This window comes from Fukomys damarensis, unplaced genomic scaffold (genome assembly GCF_012274545.1).
Source record: "Fukomys damarensis isolate Sample0158 unplaced genomic scaffold, DMR_v1.0_HiC HiC_scaffold_11, whole genome shotgun sequence".
Classification (NCBI taxonomy): domain Eukaryota; kingdom Metazoa; phylum Chordata; class Mammalia; order Rodentia; family Bathyergidae; genus Fukomys; species Fukomys damarensis.
The window spans coordinates 13239771-13254305 of record NW_022900923.1 but is presented as its reverse complement, the minus strand read 5'-3'; the positions used below and the strand labels follow the sequence as shown (position 1 = coordinate 13254305).

The following is a 14535-nucleotide window of genomic DNA, read 5'->3' as shown; positions in this document are numbered from 1 at the left end:
AAATATTCATATTACTTTCTCTACATTGAATACTCTCTTTTCTGTATTTTCTCTTTTTTTCAATACCTGTATATAATTTATTCTGAATCCCACCTCCCTTTCTTCTGTTTCTTCTTTCTCTTTGGCTCTTCCCAATGTGCTGTTAAACTTCCTACTGAGTATTTTAGTTATTTTTTCATTTAATAAGTTATATTGAATATATAACAGTTATTTCATAAGTCTATTTATAAAGATTCTACGCTGGGAAACCTACAGCTCTCTTTGTACTTACTACCTAGTTTTCTCTTTCATTTTTCAATTTTCTTTCCTGTTACAACCTCCCCTCTACCCTCATTTTAAAATATTTATTTGTATTTGCTAGTGTGCCTGTTATGTTTTATTACATTCCCCATAGTACCTGCGTGTTATTTTTAACATATTTCACTTTTCCTAGTAAATGTTCTCCATTTGCCATGAGGTATTACTGTTCCTTTCTTCCTTATCAGTATGCTTTTAGAAGTACAAGCTAGTCTCTTTCTGATTACTCAACTCTGAAAGAGGTGAGGCTTTTTGAGCAGAAACTTTTTTAGGGATGAGATGGCCATGTGTCATCCTGACTGAGCCACAAGGTGCCCAGATATTTGGTCACCCATTTTCTTGATATATGTGAGGATATCTGTGGATGAAATCAACATTTGAATCAGTAAACTAAGAAGACCATCCTTCCCAATAGGAGTGGGCCTCATCAAATCAACCAAAAGTCGGAAGAGAAAAAAAAACCGCACTATAGTTGAGAAAGTTTCTGCTAAAGTCCTTTCAAGCTGACACTAGTTTTTCTTGCCTTCAGATTTTTTTACCCCCTGCCTTCAGACTTGAAGCAAAAACAGCAGAAGGTTTTCTTGGTTCTTGAGCCTGCCAACTTCTGGACTGGAACTATGCCACTGGCTTTCCTAGGTCTCTAGCTTGGGACTTGCCAGGCTCCAAAATCACTTGAGTCTATTTCTAATCAATCAACCACCAATTAATTAATTAATCTCTCTCTACACATACACAGACATACACACACAGAGACAGGAGTTCTGTTTTCTGGAGAATCTTAACCAGCACAGTCCCAAATTATGTCCTAATTGAAAAAAATCTGCAAAGTTTTCTAGTTAAGAATTAGTAAATTTTTCACCAGTAAGAGTTACATAGTCTTTAATAATGAATTTAAAATGCAAAGATTATTGTTAGTGTGTGGGTCATACAAAATCACTCTAGGGCCAGATTTGGCCAGAGTTTGTGAAATCCCCTTTCTACTTTACCAGGAATTCTCCTAATGACTCATGTTTCTTCATGTTTGTCTTTAACTTGTACTTCTGTGTAGAAATAGAGTCAGGGCATATGTCACAATGCAAAGTTTCATTTCTTCCCCTCTGCCAAAGGGACAAATTACTTAATGCATATATAGTTTATTTATAATTCTCTGCTTAATTCTACCTCCAACCTCTTTGTCTTCTCTAAGGAAATGGGTCTATAGCAACTATGATTACCAGCACAAACCCTGATGTGGCTATTATAAACAAGGCTATTTAATACTGTATCTCAGGGTGTGCATTTCAGCTCTGAAAATGTAACTTACCAGCTATTCCTTCACAGTTTTACTGAGATATAATTTACTTAACACAAAATTCACCCATTATAAGGGGGACATTTCAATGATTTCTGGAAAATATAAACAGCTGCAAAACTGCTACATTCCAGTTTTGAAATACTTCCAATATCTGAGAAATTTTGCCTATCCTTGCTGTAGTTGTTCCTGACTCCCACCCTGTATATATCTTTTCATTTTCTTCATGTTGTTTTCAAGGTTTCTGGTTTGTTTACTACAGAACTGACCTTTAAACTAAGCTACATCCAGTCTTTTTTAATTTTAATTTTGAAACATTCAATAAGTTGTGCAGGCTGGTCTTGACTTCTGATCTCACAATGCTGTTTTCAAGTTTTGATGAAACTCAATATATCATTAATTCCTCTCATATACTGTAATTTTATGGTATCCTTTAACCCCAAATCAGAGATTACTCTCCTATGTATATCTTACATGTCAGTTTATGACCCATTTTGAGCTAAGTTTTGTATAAGTTCATGTTCTTGTGGACACAGATATTCAGATGTTCCAATAACATAAGAAAAGATTATTTCCCATTAAATTGAGAATTTAAGCTTCCCATAAAAGTGAGGGCTTATTTTTGGACTCTATTCTGTTCCATCATGCCAATACTACTATACTTTTGTTATTATTATGTAGTATATTTATACTATTAAAATTAAATAGTACAAATCGCCTGACTTATAGGTTTTTCTCAAAAAATATTTTGCCTATTCTAGGTCTTTTGTAATCCCATATACATTTAAGGACAACTTCACCAATTATAATAAAAAACTATACCAGATTTTGAAAGGGATGACCCTGAACCTACAGGTCAATGTGAGGAGAATTGTTATCTATTAAATCACAACACAGTTTTAACTGAAAGACTTTAAAAAAACTGCTCTCTAAACACGTATTTTTGGTACACTCAGCAGAACTTTATGGCAAATAATGAAACTAAACCAAATGTTAGATTGACATATACTCACTTCAATTATTTTTCAATAGAAAATTCCTTAAACTGTAATAATGTTTTACTATGTGATTGCTTAGCAATTCTACATTAAGTTCCTTCTACAGTTTAATCATATATATACATATATAAACACACACAAACACACACACACACACACACACACACACACACACACAGAGTAAATATACATTTTTTCCCTTAAGGTGACTCTTAAGGAAATCTTTAGATTTACAAATAGAAATGATATTAAACTATGCAATTACATTAGTCAAGTATATTAAATGACAATTATGTGACTTACTTGGATAAAATTCAGATAATGTTTAAGAATTATACAATAAAGTTCAACACTAAATTTTTAAAACTTTATGCTATTTACTATTCAGCCTCTTTATGTATATTAGCTTTCTAAGACTCAACAAAATGAACAGTACTGTTTTACAAATAATTTTTAACAAAACAAGCAAAATCATTTTTAAATGCTTAGAAAATAAGGAAGGTTATTTTTAAATGCTTAATTAGTATTTTTATTTATTTAAACAAAATTCTGAGACACAGGTCTCATTATGCATCCCCACTGACCATGAACTGTGAAGCCCAGGTTAGCTTTAAACTTGTGATTTTTCTGCCTCAGCCTCTCAACTGTCGGGTTTGCAGGTATGCACCATCATGCCTGTCTGTATAACATTTCTGAATGCTAAATACTTATGGAGAATGTACTGAAAGAGAGCTATGTGAAAATAATAGAAAACTGAGAAAGAATGCAAAGTCTGTGTTCTTACTATTTAATCATAGCAGTTCAATCTATTATCAGAATAACTAATAAGTGAACATACTACTACTTTTATTGAAGGAAAATCCAGAAATCATTCTAAAACATAATCAGGTATCCTGATTTAATATAAACAGAACTATTCAAACTTCTGGTTAATATTAGGATTTTTAGAATTATTTGTTGGGAAGTGATACAAGAAACATAGAACAGTAGCCACTTGAGAAATCTTGAGATACTAACAGAATAAAACTCCTTTAAGCAAATTAAATTTGTTCATAAATATGGCTACTTCTAAGTTTAATACATGGTTCTGATCTTCAAGCCTAGGCAGGGCTGGTTTCTTTGGATTATAATTTATGACTTATCTACCTTTGGTATAATTTCTAGCTATGATCAGTTCTCTATTGTAAATATGAAATCAAGCTGTTTTAATTTTTCAGGGTTTGAGCTAATTGTCCCAGTACTCACCAAAGATCAGTCTATATTCAACCTGAACTTAGCCAGCCATCAACTTAGTCAGCAATGATAGGGGAAGTGATGAATAAGAGAAAAGAGAGGAAAATAGAAAAGAGATGGAAAGTAAAATAAAAAATACAGAGTAGAGCTACTGGCTAGTGGCTCAGTGGTTCCACTGCCTGCCTCATAAGTGCAAGGTCCTAGGTTTGATCCCTGGTACCAAAAAAAAAAAAAAAAAAAAAAAAAAAAAAAAAAAAAAAAAAAAAAAACAAAAAAAAAAAGGAAAAAAAAAAAAAAAAAAAAAAAAAAAAGAAAGAAAAGAATAAAGAATAGAAGCTCAAAAATAAATGGGACAAAGAATAAAATAAGGAAATAAGCAAAACTTACTCTCCAGATGACTACTGTCACAGATGTGTGTAACAAAAAAATTTCTTGTATCATACAAGCACTCATAGCTTATACAGAGGACTTTTAAACCAAAAATGTACAAAATATACAAGAGCATATTCACAATTTCTTCCAGTGTATTGAACATCTAGTGTGTGCTCAATTAGTACAAGTGACACTAAATCACTCACCTTATCAAGTTCACTTGTCAATTTTTTATTTTCTTCAGTTAATAACACTTTTTCTCGCTCATATTGCTGTTTGAACTCATTTTCAAATTCTTCTCTTTCACTTTGACTAATTCAAAACATGAAAGGAAAAAAAAAAGAAATTTCAACTGAAAATGTAATTTTTGTAATAGTTATAAATACATAAATATTAGTTTGTATATAAAAATTGTTCACATAGAACTCATCATGATTGTATGCAATGATAGGCCTGATAAGTTATTTTGAAGACTCTTCAGTACAATAATACTGACTAGTTTTTTCATTCATTTAACAAGGATTTACAGAGTACCTACAGGGTGCCAAGGAATTGTTATGGACTCGACAGATTGGCCCTGCTTTCTCAGAGCTTATATTCTAGTTAAGGGTGTGACAGGCAATGAAAAGTGAATAATGAACTAATTTCAGATTAGTTCTATATAGAAAAATAAAATATAGCAATGCTATAAATGCTATCTGGGATAAGTGGCTAATTTAGATTGTAAATCAGGTTTTATGAAAGTTAATGAAATAAACTAAAAAAAAAAAATGAAACCAGTAATTACCAACTGCTTCATATTCATTAAGTTTAATCCAAAGACAAACTTTTCTGAGACATTAGTTTTCTTTATACATCTATACTATAATATTCTTAGAAAACACAAAGTCTTGAGTCCTTAAGATTGGGCTATTCACTTATTAATTTTACTGATTTCATTCAGAATAGTATTCCACATTTTTTAATATTTAGAAATTAATTTATAATTTTATAGAAAATTTACAATGGTATAAAGAATTCCAGCATCCTCTTCACTCAGATTCCCCAACTGTTACCATTTTACTTCATTTGCTCCCTTATTCTTCAGAACTATTGGGAGGCAGCTGCTGATATTATACTTCTTACTTCTAAATACTGTTATTTCTCAAAGTCAAGGATACTCTGATAACCACTAAGCAACCCTCCAAATCCACAGAACCAATCAAGTTTTCCCAACCATCCAATACCATCTCCTTTTCTACTGCTGTACTGGGTCCTGGAAGCTTGGACTCAACAACAGCCTAAAATCAATGAGGTTGCAACTTCTCCAGTATAGAGTCTACTGGCTAAGGGTGGGTGAAAATGTTAGAGGGATCTATTACATGTGAACTGCTTAGTCAGCCCTGAGGCCAATCTTGACAACAGCCAGAGAACTCTACCTTCACCAAGGCATTAATAAATACATTAGAAAGAGGGAAGACTAGCATTCTGAAAATGCACTGTGGTAGTACACCTCTGTGTCTGCAGGAGATACTAGAAAATGTAATAAAGGAAGCAAGTTTACTGAAAATAACTGTATTGCAAATTGGCTATCATATCAACTACTTTACTTACCTATATCTTGAGGGTTCATGTGATTTTAGTCAATAGACTTGTCTGCTTAATAACATCCACTCATTTTTCATTTGAACATCTAAGGGAAATTCTTGTGACTACAGACAACCTGACCATGGTCACCTTATCTGATTATGCATATAGTAAGTATGGGGAAAGGAGGAAGTTGGGGTAGGAGGAGAAAGTAGCACTATATATGATTCCTTGCTCTCGGCTCACAGAAAATTCACAGTGAAATTCCCTCAATTCTCTCAGTCCTTCTCCTTATTACATACAAACACACACAACAAATTTAATACTTTAAAATTTATAAACATGATAGCTCTGGAGATAAAACTGATTCAATACTATGTTTAGAAGTGAATACAGTTCTAACAGAATTTTAAATGCCTCCTTGGCAAAAAACAGGAATCAGTTTTGAAGACTGCATTGTCACATAGACAAAGAGGCGTATGGCTATGGTGGTTTGATGTAGGATGTTAGCAACAAATAAAATTCAATGTGGATCAATACAGCTAATTTCATGATTGTTGCCAAGTGAATAAAGAGCATAAGTAATGGGTGATCTTAAAAATTCCTTATATAACCAAATCACTGAACATATATTCTAATTTAACTTATAAATTCAAGGACAAGAAATCATCCTGTCTCCAGGCAAATATGTCACTTAAGTGTTAAATTCAGTTATGTTTAGGAATATTTACCTAACAGAGAAATAACTTCAAAACAACAACAAAATTGCACGTAAGTTTTTCAGAAAAATATGTACATGAATAAACTCAGTAAAATTTTGGTATAAAATCATTCTTGATTTCTCCTCATAGCATTAAATAAGTTCAGGTTTGTCTCCCCATCTTTAAAATAAATAAACACTCCCATATACTATGTCACGCTTCATTTCCCACTTGCCTTATTGTCTTGGTCTCTGGCAAATATCCTGAAATACTTTGCTGTACTCTTTTTCATCATGTAACTACTGTCCACAACATCAGTCTCTGTCATCTGCTTCCACCGTCCACCAGACCTACTCTTGATGGAACTCACCACTGACTACTGTTACCCACCCAATCTTTCTTGGGAAGTGTGGTCCATTCTCCCTGTCATGAACTGCTGTGTTTTCTCAGCTTTGGTGAAAACCCACTCTCCAAATTGCAGCCACAGTCTCTGGTTTCTCAGCTGTCTTTGTCCACTCCTCTCCTTCCATCTTTCCTATAGGAACAGCGCTCCGTGGGACTCAGCCCAGTGCTGTCTATTCTCTTTATAGGAGGCTAGAGAGCACCTGGTTTCGATAAGGATCTGCGCTGACCCCTGATTTTCAATCTGCATCTGACACCTGAACTGTAAACCAACTGACCAAGCACCTCACATTCAACACACTAGCTCAACATGAAAACCCAACACATAGACAAGATCCTACCCGATTATACCTCTATCTATGCCCATATACTCCAATTCCTCTTCTATCACTACAGGTAAAAAACAAAACCTTTATATTAAATTGTCCCCTTAATACTTCATAGCCATTTCCTGCTTACTTTTCATTCTTAGCATTTATCATTATTTAATATGTTCTATAATTTACTTTATTGTCTTTCAACTATACTATAGGAAAGCTCCATGAGGTGAGGGATTTGAGGGTCTGTTTGTTCACTGCTATATTTACAACAGTATTTAGCACACAGTAGATTCTAAAATAATTTTGGGGGGTGAATGAATGCACCAAACTGAATAAACTGAAGTTTCTGATATTAAGTTGAAAAAGACAGCAACGTACACTTAGTTGCCTAAAATCTAGGTACATTAAGTATTACTAATAATTTTTCCTGCTCCTTTATTTCTCATAGCTGATTATTATGTCCTGCAGGTTTTGTCTTATCAGTAGGCCTTCTGAATCCATGCCACTCTCTCCAATTTTGCCATTACCACCTAAAGACCATGAGCTCATCTCTCATAGCTGGATTCCTACCTTCTGTCTGCTCCTTTTAAGCAAATCACAGAGTAGCAAGAGTGATCATTCAGAAATATAAAGATAATCATGTCACTTTCTTCACTGGCCTTAGAATAAAGCACAAACGCCTTGCATTAATTCGTGATCTTGTCTCTACTTTCCTTTCTAGCCTTGTTTTTTACAACTTTCACTTACTTATACTTCCATCAGTTTTTTTTTCTGAATGTGCTGTTTGTCTTTTCTGTAAATCTTAGCATGTACTGCTATCTTTCACTAGACACTCTTTATCCTTTCTTACTTTTTAAGCCTTAGCTTAGACACTGTTTTGTCCAAAAAGCCTGGATGTACCAGGTCCTTTCTGTACCTCTCCATGTGTATTCACATACTGGTGACATTTGCTTTTCCGTCACACTATGCATGTTGCATACTATGACTTTCTAAGAATTCTGACTTTAGACTCCTTGAGAACTGAGATATGTTTATTGCATACATATCTACAGAATTCGACACATAATAGATACTTAATAAGTATTTGTTTGTTGAGTAAATAACTTGATTCTTACCTTTCTCTCCTGGTTTTTTCCAATTTATCTTTTAAAACCATAATTTCTTTGTTGAGAGCCAGGTGCTGGCCTTCTGAATCATGTAGTTCTTTCTTCAGATTTTTAATCTCACTTGCATGTATTCCCTCTCTTTTAGATAATTCTTCTTCATAAAAGATACTTTTCTTTTCCAAATCAGTCTTCAGTTTGGTTATCTCTTGCTGGTGTTCTATGCTGCATACTCCTGGTGAATAACTAATTTGTTTTTGCTACAGAAATAATAACACAAGATTGGTTCATCTGTAAGAAAAATAACCCCTTTCTATACAAGACTACACATGGAACTGCACTTCATTTTGTATATTCTCACACAAAAAAATACTATTTATTTAAGGTAATTAGTTATCTGAAATATGTTGTGAATATTTTCCTCAGTTTATAATCCTTTATGGGCTGTGTCTTTTTTCCCCTCATTAAGTTTATTGGTACATTTAAAGCAAAAAATAGTTACATTTATCACAGGGATCTTGTACTTTTACATGATATGTCTTGGTTTTTATTTTTTCCCCATATGCCTGCCCTCCCTTCATCCCCTTAACTCTTCACTATTTACAAAGATTTTGTTTCCATTTTTTCACATTTTTCTTTTCCCTTATTTCCTTTTGTGTATTTTTATTTTTAAGTCTTTAAACCAAGATTGTTTTTTTGCAGACAAAGTATTGCTAAATTGCCTTCCCAGGCTGGCCTTGAATTAGATCTCAAAGTGAGCACTGGGTTTACAAGATGTACCACCATTTATCTGAACAATTTTATTTTTATTTATCTGAACAACTTTCTGCTGACACATATAACTTCTTGCTTTACATTTTACATATCAACTTAAGAGTTACTGTTAGTATATGGAGTTAGAAAAAACAAAACTATCTTATATCCCATTAAGAACTGTCAGAAAGCTTTTAAAGCACATTTCTGTTTTCAAAAGATTAAAATGGCAGATAATGTACAAAAAGAAAAGAAAGGGTTTTTTGCAATAGTCCAGGAAAATGACAAATGTCTGCTACTGCTGCAAAGGTAAACTGAAACACACAGACCCGTGATTATGACAGAAAGATTTCCTGAGCCTAGTAACTTACAAAGGTCATTTAAGTGGTTCTAACCTGTTTGTCCAAGTGAACAACAATAAAACTTTTGAAACTAAAAATGACTAGAGGTTTAGGTTTATTGACAAGTAACTAAGAGCTGGAGCATACCATGTCCTTCCCGAAGCTAGGCATAAAGGCAGAAAAATTGGCAAGGTAGTTGATTTAAAGTTGGAAGAAAAATGTCCTGTCTCTTTACAACTGAGGTATATAATTTTTAAAAAGTAAAGGAATTGATATGGGCCAGCAAAAAGTGCTCTGGTTGGGGAAGACGGGAAGGTGTGGTAACCTTTTGTAATATTCAACCATTTATTAAGAAAGTATTTTAGTCAAACACTTAGCCACCTCATCTATAACTAAGGAGCCAAATACCCTCATTACAGGAAAGACAGCCTCCTTAATAAATGGTGCTGGAAAAACTGGGTTTCAACTTGGCAGAGATTAAAACTAGAACTATATCTTTCACCATGCACTAAACTAAATGGATCACACTGAAACGGATCAAAGACCTAACTATTAAAAAAGAAACACTAAACTGGCTGGAAGAGAGATAAGGTAGAAGTTTTGAAGACACTGGCATAGGAAAAGATTTCATGAACAAAACCTCAGTTGCACAGAAACTAGCACAAAGAACTAACAAGTCGGATCTCTTCTTATTAAAAAGCTTCTGCACAGCAAGAGAAACCACCAACAGCATGAAGAGACATTCCACAATATGGGAAAAAAATTTTACCAGCTGTTCCTCAGACAATGGTCTACTATCTAGAATATATAAATAAATTACAAAAATCATACCTCCCAAAATTTAAAGACCCAATCCAAAAATGGGCAGGCAACTGAAATGAACAGACATTTGTCAGACAAAGTAGAAAGAGCAAATAAACACATGAAAAAAATGTTCAACATCATTGGTCATTTAAGAGATGCGAATGAAAACAATACTGAGATTCCACCTCACCCCAGAAAGAATGGCTGCTATCATGAAACCAACCAATAACAAATGCTGGCAGGGTTGTGGGGAGAAAGGAACCCTTTTCCACTCGTGGTAGGAGTGTAGACTGGTGCAACCACTGTGGAAATCAGAGAACTAGAATTAGAGATCCCATTTGACCCAGCAATTCCCCTGTTGGGTATCTTCCCGAAAGAATTAAAATAATCATACCACAGCAATATATGTGCACCCATGTTTATAAGCAGCACAGTTTGTAATGGCTAAAACTTGGAAACAGTCCTGTTGCCCATCAACTGGAGACTGGGTAAAGAAAATGTGCTTTAAAAAAATAAAGTGGAATACTTCTCATTCTATAAAGAATGAGAAATTAAGAGACAGTCATAGCTAAATGGAAGCATATTGAGGTAATACTCTTAAGTGAATAGGACACACACAAGTAAAATACTGAATAGTTTCTCTGGTGTGAGAAATTGAAAGTGTAAATAAATAGATAATGTGAAATAGGAAGAAAAGATCCAAAGGAGGAGAGGAAATGAGAGGGATACAGGAAAGGAAAGAAGGGAATGGAATTAACATGAGAAAATGAAAAAATGGGGAGGGGATACTTAGGCTTGGTGGCACATGCCTATAATCCCTGGCTGAGGCAGGAGGATCACAAAATCAGCCTGAACAAATTAGTAAAACTAAGTCTGTCTGTCTGTCTGTCTGTCTGTCTGTCTCTCTCTCTCTCTCTCTCTCTCTATATATATATATATATATATACATATACATACATACATACATATATATAAATGTGTGTGTGTGTGTTAGATGCACAGCTGAGGGTGCAGCTCAGTGTGAAGGCCCTAGGGTCAATCCCCAGTATCATAAAGACAATACAAGACAAGACAAGACAAGACAAGACGTATGTGCTAGGTCCAGATTCTTCAATGGTTTCTGAAGTGGCCTAGCACGCAAAACTACTCCAACTTAGAGCCAGAGCAAGTCAGATTTTTGCTCCTATGCATCTCTGTGAAAGTGGTGCCTAAATCAGTAACTGTGGCACTGACTCAGCTTTCTAATTCCTGAGAAACATTTTAACTTTGCTGTTCTGTGCGGTTGGCTGTTAGGTTGGCAAAAGAACGTGTAAGAATTTTCAAAGAAAAATTCTCCTTAAAAAAAAAAACTAACAAAGATACCACCAGCTAAAGTTTAAAGTTGTATATCACTGATTAGTAATACAGTAAAAAGCTGAATAAAATACTGAAAAATGTAAAAGAAACTAAAACAAAATAATAGCTTTTATTATAGGTAAATTAAGAAGGTAATTTAATGTTAGTAAACTTATTGATAAATGCATTAATTTTATAGATTAAATTTAAAAATCCAAATGATTTTCTTAGTAGTTACCATTGTCTGAAAGTATCTGACAAACTTTGATAATAATTGCAAATACTATTCCAAATCTCATGATAAAACCATATGTAAAGGAGTTCAGTAAATCTAATTTTAAAAAGTATCCGTGCTGAATCAGACAAAATACTGGTGAAATATCAAAAGTACATCCAATAAACTTAGAAATAATGTCAACAGAAGAATGTCTTTCATTATTATTCTTGTATAATATTAATTTTAGATCTCCTATCTAATCAATAAATGAAACTGTGACCAGAAATTGGTATTGTAAAAAGCATTGTAAAAACAATAAAATAATTTCCATACATATGAATATAATAAACAATAGAACAAAGTTCAATAAAATAGCACATAAGTAAACAGTCAGCAATACTTCTAAATATTAAAATAAGCATTAAGAGAATAAATAAAATTTCATTAACAGTAGAATCAATTAAAATGCACATACATATGGAACAACAGAAATTTCTGATTATATTAAAAAACTATTAGGTCTTTATGAAAGACATAACAGACTGAAACAAAATAGAAAAATACCAAGTTCTTGAAAGAGAAGATCAAAATATTCAATATTTTTCAAATTTTCTTCTATGTAATTCTAATAAAAAGTTCTTTTGGGGGGCTGGGGAATTCAGCTGAGTGGCACCACGACTGCCAAGTGCACAGTCCTGTAGTCAATGCAGGGGTGGAGGTGGGGAGTTCTTTTTCAATATGGAAAGAACGCTGGGGAATAACAGAGGATGGCAACAAATGTTTCTCATTGGTGGACAAGAATAAATTATTAAAAATACCAAAGACAATCCTAAAAAAGGAAAAAGGATATTCTTCTCAGAAGTAAAAATCTATAAGCCATTAATAAAGTATAACAGTAATAGGTTGCCACCAAAATAATTTAATATATGCATAAAATATTTTAATTACTTAGGAAGGTAACGATTAATAAATGGAACTAAAATCACCTGCTAACAATAAAAGAACAAAACATCTTGTTTCATAACATTTAGCAAAACAAATTTTAAATACATCAGTGTTAAAATATTTGAAGATCCCATGGAACAACATTGAAAGGAAAGTAAAATTAAACATTTATAAAAACTCTAGAAAGAAGGACAAGCTAAGCTTTGAAGCAATACTAGAAATGCTGATGACAATGTAAGAAAATGTAAAATTTTTACTATGCAAAGAGTTTATATTAACTGATAAGGAAAAACATTAGGACTACAAAATTAAATGGGCCAAAAACACAACTAAAACTTCCACAAAGAAAGGGCACGATTAATAATCCATTATAAACAAAGAAATGGGAAAAAAATCACAATTTTTTTGGCCTCTCATATTTACAAAAATTTGTGGTATTTATAAAATGCCTAAAGATGATCTGTTAATTTCTCTGTTCATTTTTAGGTATCACTTAAACATAATACAAAAAAGCAGTAGATAAAGGTGTTCCTGGCAATTATACTATCAAAGTAAAAACAAGATAAAAACAGAATTATAAAGAACTGGCTATGTGGTTGACTGTTGAACTATTTGTAGTAACTGAAATTATGTTTGTGAAGATCTTTTAATAAGTAAAAAAAGTACAACAGTACACTGTTGAGTGAAAAATACAAATGTTGTATGCTGAACTGTCTCCCCAAACTTCGTATGTTGAAGACATAACCACTAGTATCTCAAAATGTGACTTCATTTAAAAATAGAGCCTTTGCCGGGGATTTAGCTCAGTGGTTCCGCCATCTCCCTCACAAGTGCAAGGTCCCGAGTTCGATCCCCGGTACAAAAACACAAAACAAAAATAGAGTCTTTCAGAGAAGAAAGTTAAAATGAAATCCAACACTAATGTGTCCTTATAAAAAGGAGTGATCTGGGCATCAAGACACACACATAGGGACAACTCCATGTGAACATGAAGGCAGATGTGAGAAGAACAAACTAAACCCAGAGACAGGAGAAAGAAACAAATAGCAAAAATTAGACCAAACATAAAACAGAGAATAGAAATATAACAGAGTCAGTGAAACCAAAAAGCTCTTTGAGAATATCAACACAGTTGACAAACCTCTAGTTAAGAGAGGGAGAAAGGGAATATAAATAACTAATGTCAGAAATGAAAGTGCATACTTTATTACCTGCCATCAGAAAGTAAAAGATGATATTCCATTGTGGTTAAAAAAGATAGTCTATATGATTTCAATCTTATTACATATACTGAGACTCATTTTGTGGCCTAACATATGGTCAATATTGGAGAGTTTGCAATATGTACTTGTAAAGTGTAATTCTGCTATTTTGGGGTGGAAGTTACTACATCTGCTAAGTCTAGTTGGTTATACTGTTGTTCAAGACCTGAATATCCTATTGACCTCCTGTCTGTATGTTCTATTACTAGAATTGGGATACTGACATGGAATTATTTCTCCCTTTGAGTCTGCTATAAATTACTCTTGGTGGAGTAAAAATTCCTATTATCTTTAAAAGAGCCACAATATCTTTTAAAATTATATTTGTGTTCTCACTTTCAGAAAATTCTTAAAGAAACTACAGGATGGTCATAATCACAGCAAAAACTGAGTTTAAATGTGTGTCAGACTCTGTTCTAAACTCTTTAACTGCACTACTTACTTGGTAACTCTATTATTATCTCAAATTTATGACTGTTTGGACAAGTAGGTAAATATATGTGATTAAGAGTTTATGGTGCAGTGGTATTTATTATAGACCCCCCAAAAAGCAAACTACTAGATAAAACATGGCACTCAAAGTTGAAAGATAGTA

At 33.3% G+C, this 14535-nt stretch overlaps 1 protein-coding gene across 21 annotated transcripts in view; it reads right to left on the bottom strand.

Annotated features, from left to right (window-relative positions):
- The window catches only part of Cdc42bpa (CDC42 binding protein kinase alpha), a 271103-nt gene that overhangs the window by 70932 nt on the left and 185636 nt on the right, over positions 1-14535 (bottom strand). For all 21 annotated transcript variants that reach the window (XM_033762072.1, XM_033762059.1, XM_010642642.2 and 18 more), the window contains 2 exons: positions 8296-8543; positions 4398-4503 (listed from right to left, as the gene is read on the bottom strand). In XM_033762072.1, coding sequence (XP_033617963.1) covers positions 4398-4503; positions 8296-8543 — 354 coding nt within the window. The remainder of the gene's footprint in view (positions 1-4397; positions 4504-8295; positions 8544-14535) is intronic.